The sequence below is a fragment of the Ovis aries genome, chromosome 7 (genome assembly GCF_016772045.2).
Source record: "Ovis aries strain OAR_USU_Benz2616 breed Rambouillet chromosome 7, ARS-UI_Ramb_v3.0, whole genome shotgun sequence".
NCBI classification, from domain to species: domain Eukaryota; kingdom Metazoa; phylum Chordata; class Mammalia; order Artiodactyla; family Bovidae; genus Ovis; species Ovis aries.
Genome location: NC_056060.1, coordinates 14,028,614 through 14,045,108, shown reverse-complemented (window position 1 = coordinate 14,045,108; position 16,495 = coordinate 14,028,614). Strand labels below are relative to the sequence as shown.

Below are 16,495 nucleotides of genomic sequence, written 5' to 3'. Positions count from 1 at the left end.
AAGCTTATAAGTTTAATTAGGTCCCATTTGTTTATTTTTGCTTTTATTTCTATTGCCTTGGGAGACTGACCTAAGAAAACATAGGTTTTATGTCAGAGATTTATGACATAAAATGATTTATCTCAGAGAATGTTTTGCCTATGGTCTCTTCTAGGAGTTTTATGGGGTCTTGTCTTATATTTAGGTCTTTAAGCCATTTTGAATTTATTTTTGTGTATGGTGAGAGGGTATATTTTAGCTTTATTGTTTTACGTGTGGCTGTCCAACTTTCCCAGCACCGCTTGCTGAAGAGACTGTCTTTCCCCATTGTATATTCTTGCCTCTTTTGTTGAAGGTTAATTGACCATAGGTGTGTGGGTTTATTTCTGGCCTCTATTCTGTTCCACTGATGCATATTTCTGTTTCTGTGCCAATACATGCTGTTTTATATGCTTCTAAATTGTGGTGGGAAATATCTCAGGATACTGAGTGTAGTTTCCTGTGCTGTACAGAGGGGCCTTGATGTTTTCCATTCTGTGTGCAATGTTTTGCTTCCACTGACCCCAGCCTCCCACTGCACCCCTCCTCCCACCCCACAGGTCTGTTCTCTGTGTTTTTGTTTTGTAGATACGTTATGCCTCCTGCTTCGTTCTTTGCCTTCAGGGTTGCTTCTGCAATCCTGGTCTTTTATGGTTTCATATACATTTTAGGATTATTCTGGTTCTGTGAAAAATGACATGGGTAATTTAATAGGAATTGCATTAAATTTGTAGGTTGCTTTGGGTAGTATGGCCTTTGTTTTGGGGTATGGTTGCTGTATAATGTTGTGTTAATTTCTGCTGTACAATGGAGTGAATCAGCTCTATGTATCAGCTATATATCTTCTTCCTCTTGGACCTCTCTTCCACCCCCACCTTTCCCCATTCCATCTGGATCATCAGAGAACACTGAGCTGCACTCCCACTAGCTATCTCTTTTACACATGGCAGTGCTCACACATCAGCCCAGTCTCCCAATGTAGTATGGATATTTTAGCAATATTAAATCTTCCAATCCAAGAGCGTGGGACATCTTTCCATTTCTTCGAATCATCATTAAAGAACATTTAAAAAGGAAGTGTGTGTATCACACAGAACCCTCCCAGACCTCAAATAATACAACATGCTAAGCAAAGTAAGTCATAAAGAGAAAGACAAATATCATATGATATCTCTTATATGTGGAATCTGAAATACAATACAAATCAACACGGGTCCATCGTGTTGCTACAAATGGCATTATTTCATTCCTTTTGTTGGCAGAGTAATACTCCATTGTGTATGTAGGCCACATCTTCTTTACCCATTCTTCTGTCTATGGATATTTAGGTTGCATCTTTAATTTCCTTTATTAATATTTTGTAGTTTCTAGCATATAAGTACGTCTTTTACCTCCTTGGTGAGATTTATTCCTAAGTAATTTTTTGGATGCAATTTTAAATGGGATGGTTTGTTTACATTCCCTTTCTCATCTTTCACTGTTAGTGTAAAGAAATACAACTAACTTCTGTATGTTAATCTTGTATCTCGCTAAGTTGCTGGATTTGTTTATCAATTCTAGTCATTTTTGTGTGGAGTCTTTAGGATCTTCTGCTATGGTAGCATGTCATCTACAAATAATGACATTTTCACCTCTTCCTGATAAAAGGTATTCTGATACCTTTTATTTCTTGTCTGGTTGCTGTGGCTAGGACTTCCAATACTGTGTTGAACAGAAATGATGATAGTGTGCCTCCTTGTTCTGGATTTTAGAGAGAAGGCTATCAGCCTTTCACTGTTGAGTATTATATTGACTGTGGGTTTGTCATAAATAACTTTTATAATATTGAAATATGTTCCTTTTATACCCACTTTGGTAAGAGTTTTTATCATGAATGGATGTTGTATTTGGTTAGGTGGTTTTTCTGCATCTATTGAGATGACCATGCGGTTTTTATCTTTTGTTGAGATGGCGTATCACATTGATTTGCATATGTTGAGCCATCCTTGTGAACTTAGGATGAATCCTACTTGGCCATGGTATATGATCTTTTTTATGTGTTGTTGGGTTCAGTTCAGTTCGGTCACTCAGTCATGTCCAACTCTTTGTGACCTTATGAACCGCAGCACGCCAGGCCTCCGTGTCCACCCAAACCTGTGTACATTGAGTTGGTGATGCCATCCAACCATCTTATCCTCTGTTGTCCCCTTCTCCTCCTGCCCTCAATCTTTCCCAGCATCAAGGTCTTTTCCAGTGAGTCAGGTCTTCGCATCAGGTGGCCAAAGTATTGGAGTTTCAGCTTCAACATCAGTCCTTCCAATGAACATCCAGGACTGATCTCCTTTAGGATGGACTAGTTGGATCTCCTTGCAGTCCAAGGACTCTCAAGAGTCTTCTCCAGCACCACAGTTCAAAAGCATCAGTTCTTCGAGACTCAGCTTTCTTTATAGTCCAACTCTCACATCCATACATGACCACTGGAAAAACCATAGCCTTGACTAGATGGACCTTTGTTGACAAAGTAATGTCTCTGCTTTTTAATATGCTGTCTAGATTGGTCATAACTTTCCTTTCAAGGAGTAAGCGTCTTTTAATTTCATGGCTGCAATCACCATCTGCAGTGATTTTGGAGCCCAGAAAAATAAAGTCAGCCACTGTTTCCACTGTCCCCATATATTTGCCAGGAAGTGATGTTGGATTCAGTTTGCTAATATTTTTTGAAAATTTTTACATCTGTGTTCATCAGAGATTATTGTTGTTGTTCAGTCCCTAAGTTGTGTTTGACTGTTTGTGACCCCATGAACTGCAGCATGCCAGGCTTCCCTGTCCTTCAGTACCTCCCAGAGTTTACTTAAACTCAGGTCCATTGAGTTGGTCGTGCCATCCAACCATCTCATCCTCTGTTGCCCTCTTCTCCTCTTGCCCTCAATCTTTCCCAGCATCAGAGTCTTTTCCAATAAGTAGTCTCTTCACATCAGGTGGCCAAAGTATTAGAGCTTCAGTATCAGTCCTTCCAGTGAATATTCAGGGTTAATTTCCTGTAGGATTGATTGACTAGTTTAATCTCTTTGCTGTCTATGGGAATCTGAAGAATCTTTTCCAGCAGCACAGGTCAACACCATTAGTCCTTAAGCTCTCCGCCTTCTTTATGGTCCAGCTCTCACATCTGTATGTGATTACTGAAAAAACCATAGCTTTGACTATATGGACCTTTCTCAGCAAAGTGATGTCTCTGCTTTTTAATATACTGTCTAGGTTTGTCATAGCTTTTCTTCCAAGGAACAACCAACCGTCTTCATTTCATGGCTGCAGCCACCATCCACAGTGATTTTGGAATCAGAGATAGTAAAATCTGTCACTGTTTCCACTTTTGCCCTTTCTATTTGCCGTGAAGTGATAGGACCAGCTGCCATAATCTTAGTTTTTTGAATGTTGAGTTTTAAGCTCTTTCTCACTCTCCTCTTTCGCCTTCATCACGAGGCTCCTTGGTTCCTCTTCACTTCTCCCCTTAGAATGGTATCATCTGCATATCTGAGGTTGTTGATATTTTTCCTGGCAATCTTGATTCCAGCTTGTGACTTATCCAGCCTGGCATTTCACATGATATACTCTGCATATAAGTTAAATAATCAAGGTGACAATATACAGCCTTGATGTACTTCTTTCCCAATTTTGATCTAGTCCATTGTTCCATGTCTGGTTCTAATTATTGCTTCTTGACCTGCATACAGGTTTCTCAGGAGGCAGGTAGGGTGGTCTGGTATTCCCATCTAAGAGTTTTCCAGTTTGTCATGATCCACACAGTCAAAGGCTTTAGCATAGTCAATGAAGCAAAAGTAGATGTTTTTCTGGAATTCCCTTGCTTTATCTGTGATCCAGCAGATGTTGGCAATTTGTTCTCTGTTTCCTCTGCCTTTTCTAAATCTAGCTTGTACATATGGAAGATCTTGGTTCACGTCCTGCTGAAGCCTAGCTTGAAGGATTTTGAGCATTCGTGCCAGCATGTGGAATGAGTACAATTGTGCGATAGTTTCAACGTCCTTTGGCGTTGTCCTTTTGAATTGGAATGAAAACTGACTTTTTCCAGTCCTGTGGCCATTGCTGAGTTTTCCAAATTTGCTGGCATATTGAGTACAGCACTTTATCAGCATCATCTTTTAGAATTTGAAATAGCTCAGTTAGAATTCTGTAGCCTCCACTAGCTTTGTTTGTAGTAATGCTTCCTAAGGCCCACTTGACTTCACACTCCAGGATGTCTGACTGTGGGTAAATGAACATATCATTGTGGTTATCCGAGTCATTAAGATCTTTTTTATATAGTTCTTCTGTGTGTTTTTGCGACCTCTTCTTAATCTCTTCTGTTTCTGTTAAGTCTTTGCCATTTTTGTCCTGTATTGTGCTCATCTTTGCATAAAATGTTCCCTTGGTAACTCTGGTTTTTTGAAGAGCTCTCATCTTTCCCATTCTGTTGCTTTCCTCTATTTCTTCACATTATTCACTTAAGAAGGCTTTCTTACCTCTCCTAGCTATTCTCTGGAACTCTACATTCAGTTGGGTATATTGTTCCCTTTCTCCTTTGCCTTTCACTTCTCTTCTTTTCTCAGCTATTTATAAGGTCTCGTCAGACAACCATTTTTGCCTTTTTGCATTTCTTTTCCTTGGAAATGGTTTGATCACTTCCTCCTGTACAGTGTTACAAACCTCTGTCCATAGTTCTTGAGGTATTCTGTCTACCAGATCTAATCCCTTGAATCTATTTGTCACCTCCACAGCAAAATCATAAGGAATTTGATTTAGGTCATACCTGAATGGCCTAATGGTTTTCCCTACTGTCTTCATTTTAAGCCTGAATTTTGCAATAAGTTGCTGATGATCTAAGCCACAGTCAGCCCCTTTGCTGACTGTATAGAGCTTCTCCATCTTAGGCTGCAAAGATTATAATCAGTCTCATTTCGCTATTGACTATCTGGTGATGTCCATTTGTAGAGTCGTCTGTTGTGTTATTGGAAGAGGGTGTTTGCTATGACCAGTGCATTCTCTTGGGAAAACTGTGAATCAGCCTTTGCCCTGCTTCGTTTTGTACTTCGTAATATCATCAAAGATACTGGCCTGTAATTTTCTTTTTTGGTGGTGTCTTTGTTTAGCTTGGCATCAGGGTGACGGTGGCTTCATAGTGTGTCTTTGGTAGTGTTCCCTTCTCTTCAGTCTTTTGGAAGAGTTTGAGAAGGATAAAAGCTCTTTGTATATTCGGTAGAATTCGCCTGTGGAGCCACCGGGACCTGGACTTGCATCTGTAGGGAGTTTTTGTTTTTTCAATGGCAGATTCTCTTTCACTACCAGTGACCCATCTTTTCAAATTATCGTCTTCTTGATTCAGTTTTAATGGGATGTATTTTTCTGGAAACTTGTTCATTTCTTCTCCGCTGTTGAATTTGTTGCCATAAAATTGTTCATAGTATTTCTCTTATGGTTTTCATGTTTGAGTTCCACATAAGTGAGAAAAATGTCGATCATATTTTCACATGTGACTCTACTTAAACATAATGAAAACATCCCATTTTAAAAACAATTTGTGACAAGCAATGAAAGGTAGATACTGTACAATAATGTGGAATGAAAGAGAGAGCAAGAGATCATGGAACTACCAGCCGCACCAAAAGTTGGTCTTCATCCAGAGAAGGTGATGTTGTGTATACGTGGGATTGGAAGTGAGTCCTCTACTATGAGCTCCTTTTGGAGCTCAATTAATTCCAGTAAGTACTGCTCCCACCTAGACCAAGTGAAAGCGGCACTAGACGAAAAGTGTCTGGAATTAGTCAACAGAAGATGCATAATCTTCCATCAGGACATCTCAAGACCACATGTTTCTTTGATGAGTAGGCAAAAAATGTTATAACTTGACTGGAAAGTTCTGATTCATCATCATATTCACCAGATATTGTACCTTCAGATGTCCATTTATTTCAGTCTTTATAAAATTCTCTTAATGGAAAAAATGTCAATTCCCTGGATGATTGTAAAAGACACCTGGAAGAGTTCTTTGCTCAAAAAGATACAAAGTTTTGGGGAGGTGGAATTATGAGGTTTCCTGAAAAATGGCAGAAAATACTAGAACAGAATAGTGAATACGTTGTTCAGTAAAGTTCTTGGTGAGATTGAAAAATGGGTCTGTTATTGTTACTTAAAAACCAAGGGAACTTTTTGGCCAACCTAGTATTACTGTATTCCCATCCATTTCTCACTTATGTCTGTCATTATTTGTTTTATGTATTTGGGTGTTCCTGTATTGGGTGCATATAGTGTCCTCCTCTAGTTTTCTTTATGCCTTTTGCTTTAAAGTCTGTTTTGTCTGACATGAGTATTGCCAACTCTTGCTTTCCTGTGATCTTCATTTGCATGATACGTCTTTTTCCGTCCCCTCGCGTCCAGTCTGTGTGTTCTTTGCCCCAAAGTGCACAGTGCCTTGTAGCGCCTACCAGGGTGCCTCATAGGTGGCATAGTCTCTTGTTTTTTAATCCAGTCCGCCACCCTGTCTTTTTTGATTGGAGCAGTCTGTTTACATTTGAGGAAATTATTGGTAACTATGTATTTAATATCACTTTAAACCTTGTTTTCCAGTTGATTCTGTGTTTCTTTTTTGTCTCTTTGTTTTTCATTTTGTGGTTTGATGGTTTCCCTTTATTTCATGCTTGTGTTTTCTGTTTGGTTTTTGTGAATCGTGTTGTATGTTTTTGATTTGTGGTTACCCTGTTTTTCAAGTATGTTAACCCCTTCCTGTATCTGCTTGCTTTTAGGCTGGTAGTCATATAGGCTCAAATGAAAGAATCTGTATTTTCCTACTCTCCTCCCCTGCATTTTATCATTTTGATGTCCTCAGTTACATCTTCATGTTTATCCTTTGGCCATTCCTTATGTTTATCATTGCTTTCATAGAAAGATTTAAAGCCTTTTTTTTTTCTTTTTGGTCTGTATACTGGCTTATTTAAATGATTTACTTTACAATTGTGATTTTCTCTTTCCTACATCTTCTTGATTCTTTTATAATAGAGGACCTTAATATTTCTTTTAGAATAGGTGTAGTATTGCTCTTTTCTTTTAGTTTTTCCTTATTTGAGAAATTCTTTATCTCCTTCTCTTCTAAATGTTATTCTTACCGGGTAGAGCATTCTAGGTTGCAGATTTTTCCCTTTTAAGACTTTAAATAGGTTTATCCACTCCCGTCTAGTCTGCATTATTTCTGTAGAGAAATCAGCTTATAGCCTTACGGGTATTCCCTTATAATTAACTCTTCGTTTTTCTTTTAGTGCATTTGGGATCTTCTCTTTGTCTTTCGCTTTTGCCATTTTGATTATAATATGTCTTCGTGTTGGTCTGTTTGGGCCCATCTTGTCCGGGAACTTCTATGCTTTCTGTATCTGGATATCTGTTTCCTTCTTTAGGTTTGTAGTTTTCAGCCATAATTTCTTCAAACACATTTTCAATCCCCTTTTCTCTTTCTTCTCCTTCTGATGTCCCTGTCATCATAGAGGGGCACCCTTTATGTTATCCCAGGCATGCGTGCTCAGTTGCTTTAGTCATGTTCAGCTCTTTGCAACCCCATGAACCATAGCCTGCCAGGCACCTCTGTCCATGGGATTTTCCCTGCAGGAGTACTGGAGTGGGTTGCAGTGCCCTTCTTCAGGGAATTTTCCCGACCCAGGGATTGAACCCACGTTTTCTGTGTCTCCTGCATTGCAGGAGAATTTACCGCTGAGCCACTAGGGAAGCCCATGTTATCCCATAGGTATTTTATATTATTTTCACTTTTTTTTTTTTTTCATTTGGCTTTCTGTCTACTGTGTTCTTGGAGAAGGCAATGGCAACCCACTCCAGTACTCTTGCCTGGGAAATCCCATGGACAGAGGAGTCTGGTGGGCTACAGTCCATGGGGTTGTGAAGAGTTGGACATGACCGAGCGACTTTCACTTTTCACTTTCATGCATTGGAGAAGGAAATGGCAACCGACTCCAGTGTTCTTGCCTGGAGAATCCCAGGGACGGGAGCCTGGTGGGGTCGCACAGAGTCAGACACGACTGACGTGCCTTAGCAGCAGCAGCAGCTACTGTGTTCTGAATGGGTGATTTTCATTATTCTATTTTCCAGATCACTTTTTTATTTTGCTAGTCATTGCCTTTATCTTAATTTTAATCTTGGCAAATGAATTTTCTAATTTTCCTGCCTCCTCCTCATAGTTTCTAGTTATTTGTTTGTTTTACAGTAATATGCATTTCTGTCGATGGCCTGTCTTAATTCCTCTGGTATCTTCATTACCTTTTTTGAACTTGGAGTCTATTACACTGGAGAGGTCTGTTTAATTGTTCTTTCAGGGGAATTCTCTTGGTCTTTTAACTGGTACTGGCTCCTCTGCATCTTTGCTTTCCATATTTTTCTGTTACTCTGAGTTTAGGAGAAACTTACGCACTGTGGTCTTGGAAGGCTATTTGTTTGTGGGAGTGTCTCTGTGCAGCTTGTGTGGGTTTACTGTTCTCGGTGCAAGAGCTGCTTTTGTGTGGATGCCTGCCTCCTCTCCTCAGCATGTGCCAGCTGTTACCCCCTTGACAGGGGGCACACAGATGCTGTAATTCATGTGTTCTCCCAGGCCGATGGCAGCATGGGCTGATACCCACTCCCAGGGCCCATGGCGGCAGCTCCTGTGCACTCGTAGGTTCCCCGACGGCAGGGGCAGTGACTGGCGCCAGATCTTGGATCTCTCTGTGCCTGTAGTGGTTTGTGTTGCCCCCAGAGCTTGCATAGGCAGTGTCCTGAAGTCTGAGATGGCGTGTGCAGGGAAAGCGGCTCTTAAAGCATCCTGCCTTTCCCCTTGCGTGGCCCCTACAGTGGCACCTTGCCTCTGTGGCAGGTCCAGGCTTCTTCCTCATGCACCTTTGGTTGTGGGCATACCATACTCCAACCCTTCAGGCCCTCTGCACAGCCAACCCCAGCACTCCCTCTGAGTTTGACCTCCAAAGCCTGAAGTGCAGCACCCAGCCCCACCTTCACTGGCAGACACATGTCTCAGACTGGGCAGTGCAGGGCGGCCACACCTACTGTCTGCGTAGGTCTCCGTTTTGCCTCCTCCAGCCAGTTGCTGCACTCTCCTTTGAGGCTCCAGAGCTCCCACTCTGTCCTGGCTGAAGTCTCTGCTGGTGCAGGGACTTCCCAGGATATTGGAACCTTTGCTCTTTCATAGCTCCCTTCCAGGGATGCAGGTCCTGTCCTGATTCCTTTCTCTTCCTTTTTTCCTTTTGTTTTGTCCTACCTGGTTATGTGGAAATTTTCTTCCCCTTTCAGAAGTCTTGAGTTCTTCTGCCAGTGTTCAGTAGGTATTCTGTGAGAATTGTTCCATGTGTAGATGTATTTTTGATGTTATTTGTTGAAGGAGGTGAGCTCCACATCCTTCTCCTCTCCCATCTTGTTCACTGTCCAGTTTCTAGAATTTTCTTATCAGGAGCTCTAAGCTTTGTATTTTCTTAGGTTTTTTTTTTTTTTCCAAAGTTTTTTGGAAAAAAAAAAAACTTTTTTTCAAAGTTTTTTTTCAAACTCTTTTTTTAAGTTTACGTAGTATTAGGTATTATAAGTAGTCAAGGGATGATTTAAAGTATATGGGAGGAGAAAAGGTATTTGGGATGATGCAGGTAGATTATGTGCTACGTCATTTCAGTCATGTCCAACTCTGTGCAACCCTATGGACTGCAGCCTGCCAGGCTCCTCTGTCCATGGGATTTTCCAGGCAGGAATATTGGAGTGGGTTGCCGTGCCCTTCTCCAGGGGTTCTTCTGGACCCAGGGATTGATCAGTGGGTAGATTATATGTAAACACTAAGCCATGTTATAAGGAACTTGAGCATCTGCAGATTTTGGTATCCATGGTGGAGAGAGAGTCCTGGAGCCAGTCCTCTATGAATACTGAGGGATGAATATATATAAATATTCATGTGTGTGTGTATACATATATATATATATATTTTTTTTTTTTCCCCCCCTCCCTGATTAGATGACTTCCCAGAATCTACAGGAGTAAAGCGAATTGTTCAAGCCTTGAATGCCAACGTCTGGTCCAATGTAGTGATGAAGAATGGTAAGTAACTTGGGACTAAACGTCCTAGGGATTTTTTTCCTCCTGTTCTTACTAAGTTTTAAATTATTCAGATATATGTGGAAGCATTAGGATTATATAAAATCTGTATATCTGTTCCATTTTAAAGTCCCCAGTTGAAGGGAGAGCCAAAATAAACATTTCTAAGAATTTAAAATATATGTTTAATCGTTAAAAAGAATTTGGAACTTACGTTTAATATGCTTGGCCTTGTCTTTGGCTTTGAGAAATAGCCCCAAAGTTGTAAAGCATGAATTCTGTTCTTACAGAGCTCATAGTCCAGCAGTCCTGTGTACTTTTAAAATGCTAGGTAACCATGCAAGGCAGTCTTTGATGAGTACAGAATGCCTGATACAAGCAGCGGAGGCAGAGAGGCCCAGAGATGTGGCCTTTATTTATTGTGGGCTTGAGTACAGAGAGTTTCAAGACGAAAGCAGGTCTTAACAGTTGTCTTCATGGGATGGTCAAGATTTGGGTTGGTGAAGCGAGAGCATGGAGCAGACAGTGCAGGGAGCATGTCTTCAAGAATAATGGTTGTATCTTTCAGGGTTTCTCAGAAACTCTTGCCTACCAGTTGGACCTAGCTTAGGGGAGAGAGGCCTGCATTTGAGGCAGGAGAATCTGAGCTTTTCCTGTAGGAAGTAGTGAGTCATTATGAGACTTCTTAACAAGTGGTACAGAGAAGTTGGCACCTTTGAAAGGTTGATGTTGTGGGTTTGGCAGCTGAAGCAGGTAGAGTTAGAGCCTGAAGTCAGGAGACCAGGCCCCTGTGGCTGCAGCTCAGTAGCCATAGGGCGAGAAGCTGAATCTGAAGTGCAATTTGAAGCCATCAGGCTAGTTGGTACACGTTAGCCTCTTATTATCTGCATTAGTTCGCTCGAGGCTGCAGTAACAAAGTACAGCCAGCTGGAGTCTTAGAACAACAGGTGTTTATTGTCTCACAGTTCTAGATGCCAGAGGTCCAAAATCAAGGTGTCAGCAGGGGCTGTGTTCCCTTTGAAGGTGCTAGGGAGGTATCTGCCCCTGCTGTTTCTTCTGGCCTCTGGTAGCTTTAATTCCAGGCTTCACATGTATTCCCCCTGTTTGCTAGTCTCTGTCCCTGTCTTCTTTATATAAGGATAATAGTCATAATGAATTAAGAGCCCACCCTACCCCAACATGACTTCATCTTTACTAATTATATTTGCAAAAAAGGTAACAATCAGAGGTATGAGAGGTTAGAACTTCACCATATAATTTGTTCAGTTCAGTCGCTCAGTCGTGTCCGACTCTTTGCGACCCCATGAATCGCAGCACGCCAGGCCTCCCTGTTCATCACCATCTCCTGGAGTTCACTCAGACTCATGTCCATCGAGTCCATGATGCCATCGAGCCATCTCATCCTCTGTCGTCCCCTTCTCCTCCTGCCCCCAATCCCTCCCAGCATCAGTCTTTTCCAATGAGTCAACTGTTCGCATGAGGTGGCCAAAGTATTGGAGTTTCAGCTTTAGCATCATTCCTTCCAAAGAAATCCCAGGGCTGATCTCCTTCAGAATGGACTGGTTGGATCTCCTTGCAGTCCAAGGGACTCTCAAGAGTCTTCTCCAACACCACAGTTTAAAAGCATCAGTTCTTCGGCACTCAGCCTTTTTCACAGTCCAACTCTCACATCCATACATGACCACTGGAAAAACCATAGCCTTGACTAGACAGACCTTAGTCGGCAAAGTAGCGTCTCTGCTTTTGAATATGCTATCTAGGTTTCTCATAACTTTTCTTCCAAGGAGTAAGCGTCTTTTAATTTCATGGCTGCAGTCACCATCTGCAGTGATTCTGGAGCCCCAAAAATAAAGTCTGACACTGTTTCCACTGTTTCCCCATCTATTTCCCATGAAGTGATGGGACCAGATGCCATGATCTTAGTTTTCTGGATGTTGAGCTTTAGGCCAACTTTTTCGCTCTCCTCTTTCACTTTCATCAAGCGGCTCTTTAGCTCCTCTTCACTTTCTGCCATAAAGGTGGTGTCATCTGCATATCTGAGGTTATTGATATTTCTCCCTGCAGTCTTGATTCCAGCTTGTGTTTCTTCCAGCCCAGCGTTTCTCATGATGTACTCTGCATGTAAGTTAAATAAACAGGGTGACAATATACAGCCTTGACGGACTCCTCTATTTGGAACCAGTCTGTTGTTCCATGTCCAGTTCTAACTGTTGCTTCCTGACCTGCATACAGATTTCTCAAGAGGCAGGTCAGGTGGTCTGGTATTCCCATCTCTTTTAGAATTTTCCACCTGGGCTTCCCAGGTGGTGCTAGTGGTAAAGAACGCAGCTACCAATGCAGGAGACTTAAGAGACACAGATTTGATCCCTGGATCAGGAAGATCCTCTGGAGAAGGTCACGGCAACCCATTCCAGTATTCTTGCCTGGTGAATCCCATGGATAGAGGAGCCAGGCAGGCTGTAGTCCGTGGGGTTGCAGAGAGTCGGACATGACTGAAGTAACTTAGCACGCATGCACATCTTATAATTTACATTTATAGCTATAAATTTAGAAGCTGGACTGAACACACTTTATTACTTTGGAATTATGGTCAAAGGTATTTTCTGAAAAACAAACTATCCTTTTCAGACATTAAACAATACTCTTAAGAGAACTGCAAAGCCAAGAGGCACACTGGATTTCTCACGGTCTTTGCCTTGAAGCATCTTTTCTTTATTTTTTTTCTCTGCAGTAAGTGATATATTTGTTTGCTGTTAACCAAATCTCAAATATTGCTGTTAGCTTAATTCCATTTTTAAGAGGATCTTGACCTACATGGTATGAAGGAAACTTAACTCTCTTCTTTCTCGAAGGAGCCCTAGGTATGGAAATACAGTGACATTTAGATGCAACCCAAGTTTTAGGAGGCTTGGAGGACGTCCTTGTGTAACCCCATATCTTAGATTAGAGACAAAACTCGGTATGAGTGTATGGTGGGGGTCGTGTTCCTGTTCCAGGGTTGCCCTACCTCCTGTGCTCTCTGCAGGCCCTTGCTTTGCTGGTGGACTGAGTGAGCCGTGCCTGCCTCCCGGCAGGCTGCTCTCGAATGTTGCCTGCCAGCAGGCGCTCAGACTGCTTTATTTGCAGGTGTCCATCTTTTCTACTTCTGTTTTCTCTTTCATTTCCCCCCTTTCCTCTTTCTCTCCTTTTATTTTTCTTTCTTTTGAAAAATTGTGGTTAAATATACATAGCATAAGGGCTTCCCTGGTGGCGCAGAGGGTAAAGCATCTGCCTGCAATGTGGGAGACCTGGGTTCGATCCCTGGGTCAGGAAGATCCCCTGGAGAAGGAAATGGAAACCCACTCCAGTACTCTTGCCTGGAGAATCCCATGCATGGAGGAGCCTGGTGGGCTATAGTCCACGGGGTTGCAAAGAGTCAGACACGACTGAGCGACTTCATATACATAGCGTAAGAGTTACCATTTTAACCATTTTTAAGTATACCTTTCAGAGGCATTAAATACGTTCACATTGTTGTGCAGCCATCACTACTCAAAGCTTTTCAAACCCCCCAGAATTTTAAATCAGGAAGTTAGTTGACAAAGTAAAGAAAGGTATTGGCGGTGTTCTTTTTTGTTTGTTTTTCTGCTGGAAATTCAACCAAGGTTTTTCACACAGGGTTTTATTTATTTATTTATTTTAATTGGAGGCTAATTACTTTACAGTATTGTGGTGGTTTTTGCCATACATTGACATGAATCAGCCACGGGTGTACATATGTTGCCCATCCTGAACCCCCTCCCTCCCCATCCCCATCCCTCTGGGTCATCCCAATGCCCCAGCCCTGAGCACCCTGTCTCATGCATCGAACCTGGACTGGCGATCTGTTTCATGTATGGTAATATACATGTTTCAGTGCTATTCTCTCAGATCATCCCACCCTCGCCCTCTCCCTCAGAGTCCAAAAGACTGTTCTATACATCTTTTACACAGGATTTTAGAGAACAGTAAGAGAGGTAGCATACCTAACTCATTCTAAGGCCAGGTTAAAATGATCCAAATCCCTAAAGATAGGACCAGTAAAGAAAATCATTAGAGGCCATCTCCTCTGTGAACATGGATGCCATACTGCTGCTGCTGCTGCTAAGTCGCTTCAGTCGTGTCCGACTCTCTGCGACCCCATAGATGGGGGCCCACTGTCCCTGGGATTCTCCAGGCAAAAACACTGGAGTGGATTGCCATTTCCTTCTCCAATGCATGAAAGTGAAAAGCGAAAGTGAAGTCACTCAGTCGTGCCCGACTCTCAGCAAACCCATAGACTGCAGCCTACCAGGCTCCTCCGTCCATGGGATTCTCCAGGCAAGAGTACTAGAGTGGGGTGCCATTGCCTTCTCTGATTTTAACCAAAATACTAGCAACCCTAGTCCTGAAATACATAAAAAGACTATAACATGACCTAGTTGAGTTATTCCAAGAACCTAACATTCTTTAATATAAGAAAGTGAAAGTGAAGTTGTCAGTCATGTCCGACTCTTTGCGATCCGTGGACTATAGCCCACCAAGCTCCTCCATCCATGGGATTCTCCAGGCAAGAATACTGGAGTGGGTTGCCATTTCCTTCTCCAATATAAGAAAAAGCTACTTAAATCACCACATGAACAGGTTATGGGGGGATAATATCATTATGGCAGTTAGTGAAAAATGCATTTAAAATTTTCAACATTTGTACAGAGGGAGGAAATAAAGAAACTGAACAAATCAGAAGTGGACTCTTGTGGCAGAAATTGACAGTATGTAATATAGTATATACCACACTGAAACAGGGAGAGGTGGAGTGGTGCCGCTTCTCACTTTCAGGACACGAATGACTAATTTTTCTGTTGTTGTTTTCAATTAGAAAAATTACTGTAATCACAGTTGATTCTTTGGGATTATTACATTGCCAGTTATATAATCTCAGTTAATTATTTTGAAATATGTACTATCTATTTATTTGTCAAGCAATAATGGATCATTCAGGTTATATCATATTGGTCTTTAATTTCGATTCAGAAAAGTATCAGTATGAAAATCTTTTAAAATGCATTTTAAATGTGCTCAGCTTGGGAAAAACATTTCCAATTCTAATAAGGACTGTGAAAATTTAGCTGTTAGGGCAAATATCCCTGAAAACGTACAGATCTGACTAGGGTTTCATTTCTTTGCAGTTTATTGGCCACTAGGCATTCAAAAGTCAAATAACTCAATCTGAAAATCCACTTAATTAAAAACTTAGAAATGAATAACTTTCTTCCTGCCTTCCACCAAGATAAAGTAAATGTCTTTTCCTCAATGTACTTCCTGATTGAAATGAATGGCAAGCTCAATTCTTTGCTTATTGCAAGTCTGAACAACTTACCCTGCTATAGTAGGTAGCCTTGTAAGGTTTTGCCCCTAATCTTTTCCTTAAAAGTTAATAATACAGAAGACGGCTCTTTGGGACTCTAGTCTCACCACCTTCGTGGCCTGCTGGTTTTGCAAATAAGGTCGTTATTCCTGCCCCAACAACTTGTCTCTTGATTTGTTAATCTGTTGTGCCATGAGCATTATGAGCTTGGACTTGGTAAAAAGTTTTGGCCTGTCAGCCTGGAACCTTGGGGCTCATAGACAGCTGGCATGGGTTGAGGAATTTACAGGTAAGGCCCTAACAGCTTCCAGGACCACTTGTCCTGAGAATTTCCCCTTCAGAATTCCCCAAAGCAACACTGTCTGCCACAGGGCTTGGCAGTCGAAGCAAGAAACTGACATCTGGAAGCTGATGGGCTCTGTATAATAGGGTAAATAGAAAAAATAAAGTTGATAACTTAGAAGTATGAGATTAACAGATACAAACCACATAAAACAATAAGGATATACTGTATAGCAAAGGGAGCTATATTCAATATATTAAAATAGTCTAATGGAAAATAATCTGAATATATATATGTAAAACTGAATCACTTTGCTGTACACTAGAAACTAACAAAGTATTCTAAATCAGTCATGTGAAGTGAAAGTTGCTCAGTCATGTCCAACTGTTTGTGACCCATGGACTGTATAGTCCATGGAATTCTCCAGGCCAGAATACTGAAATGCGTAGCCTTTCCCTTCTCCAGGAGATCTTCCCAATCCAGGGATCGAACCCAGGTCTCCCACATTGCCGGCGGATTCTTTACCAGCTGAGCCACAAGGGAAGCCCAAGAATACTAGAGTGGGTAGCCTGTCCCTTCTCCAGCAGATCTTCCCAACCCAGGAATCGAACCTGGGTCTCCTGCATTGCAGGCAGATTCTTTACCAACTGAGCTATCAGGGAAACCAACTATACTTGAACTACTAAAAAAAAGTGAGGGATATATTGTGTAGCTGGAAACACAAACACACACACACA

At 41.5% G+C, this 16,495-nt stretch overlaps 1 protein-coding gene across 11 annotated transcripts in view; it reads left to right on the top strand.

Moving 5' to 3' along the window:
• AAGAB (alpha and gamma adaptin binding protein) overlaps window positions 1-16,495 on the top strand; it is an 89,128-nt gene that overhangs the window by 28,696 nt on the left and 43,937 nt on the right. For all 11 annotated transcript variants that reach the window (XR_009601418.1, XR_009601420.1, XR_009601419.1 and 8 more), the window contains exon 5: window positions 10,030-10,113. Coding sequence is in view for 6 of the 11 variants with exons in the window: in XM_012180813.5 (XP_012036203.2) it covers window positions 10,030-10,113 (84 nt within the window). In the remaining 5 variants the exon portion in view is untranslated. The remainder of the gene's footprint in view (window positions 1-10,029; window positions 10,114-16,495) is intronic.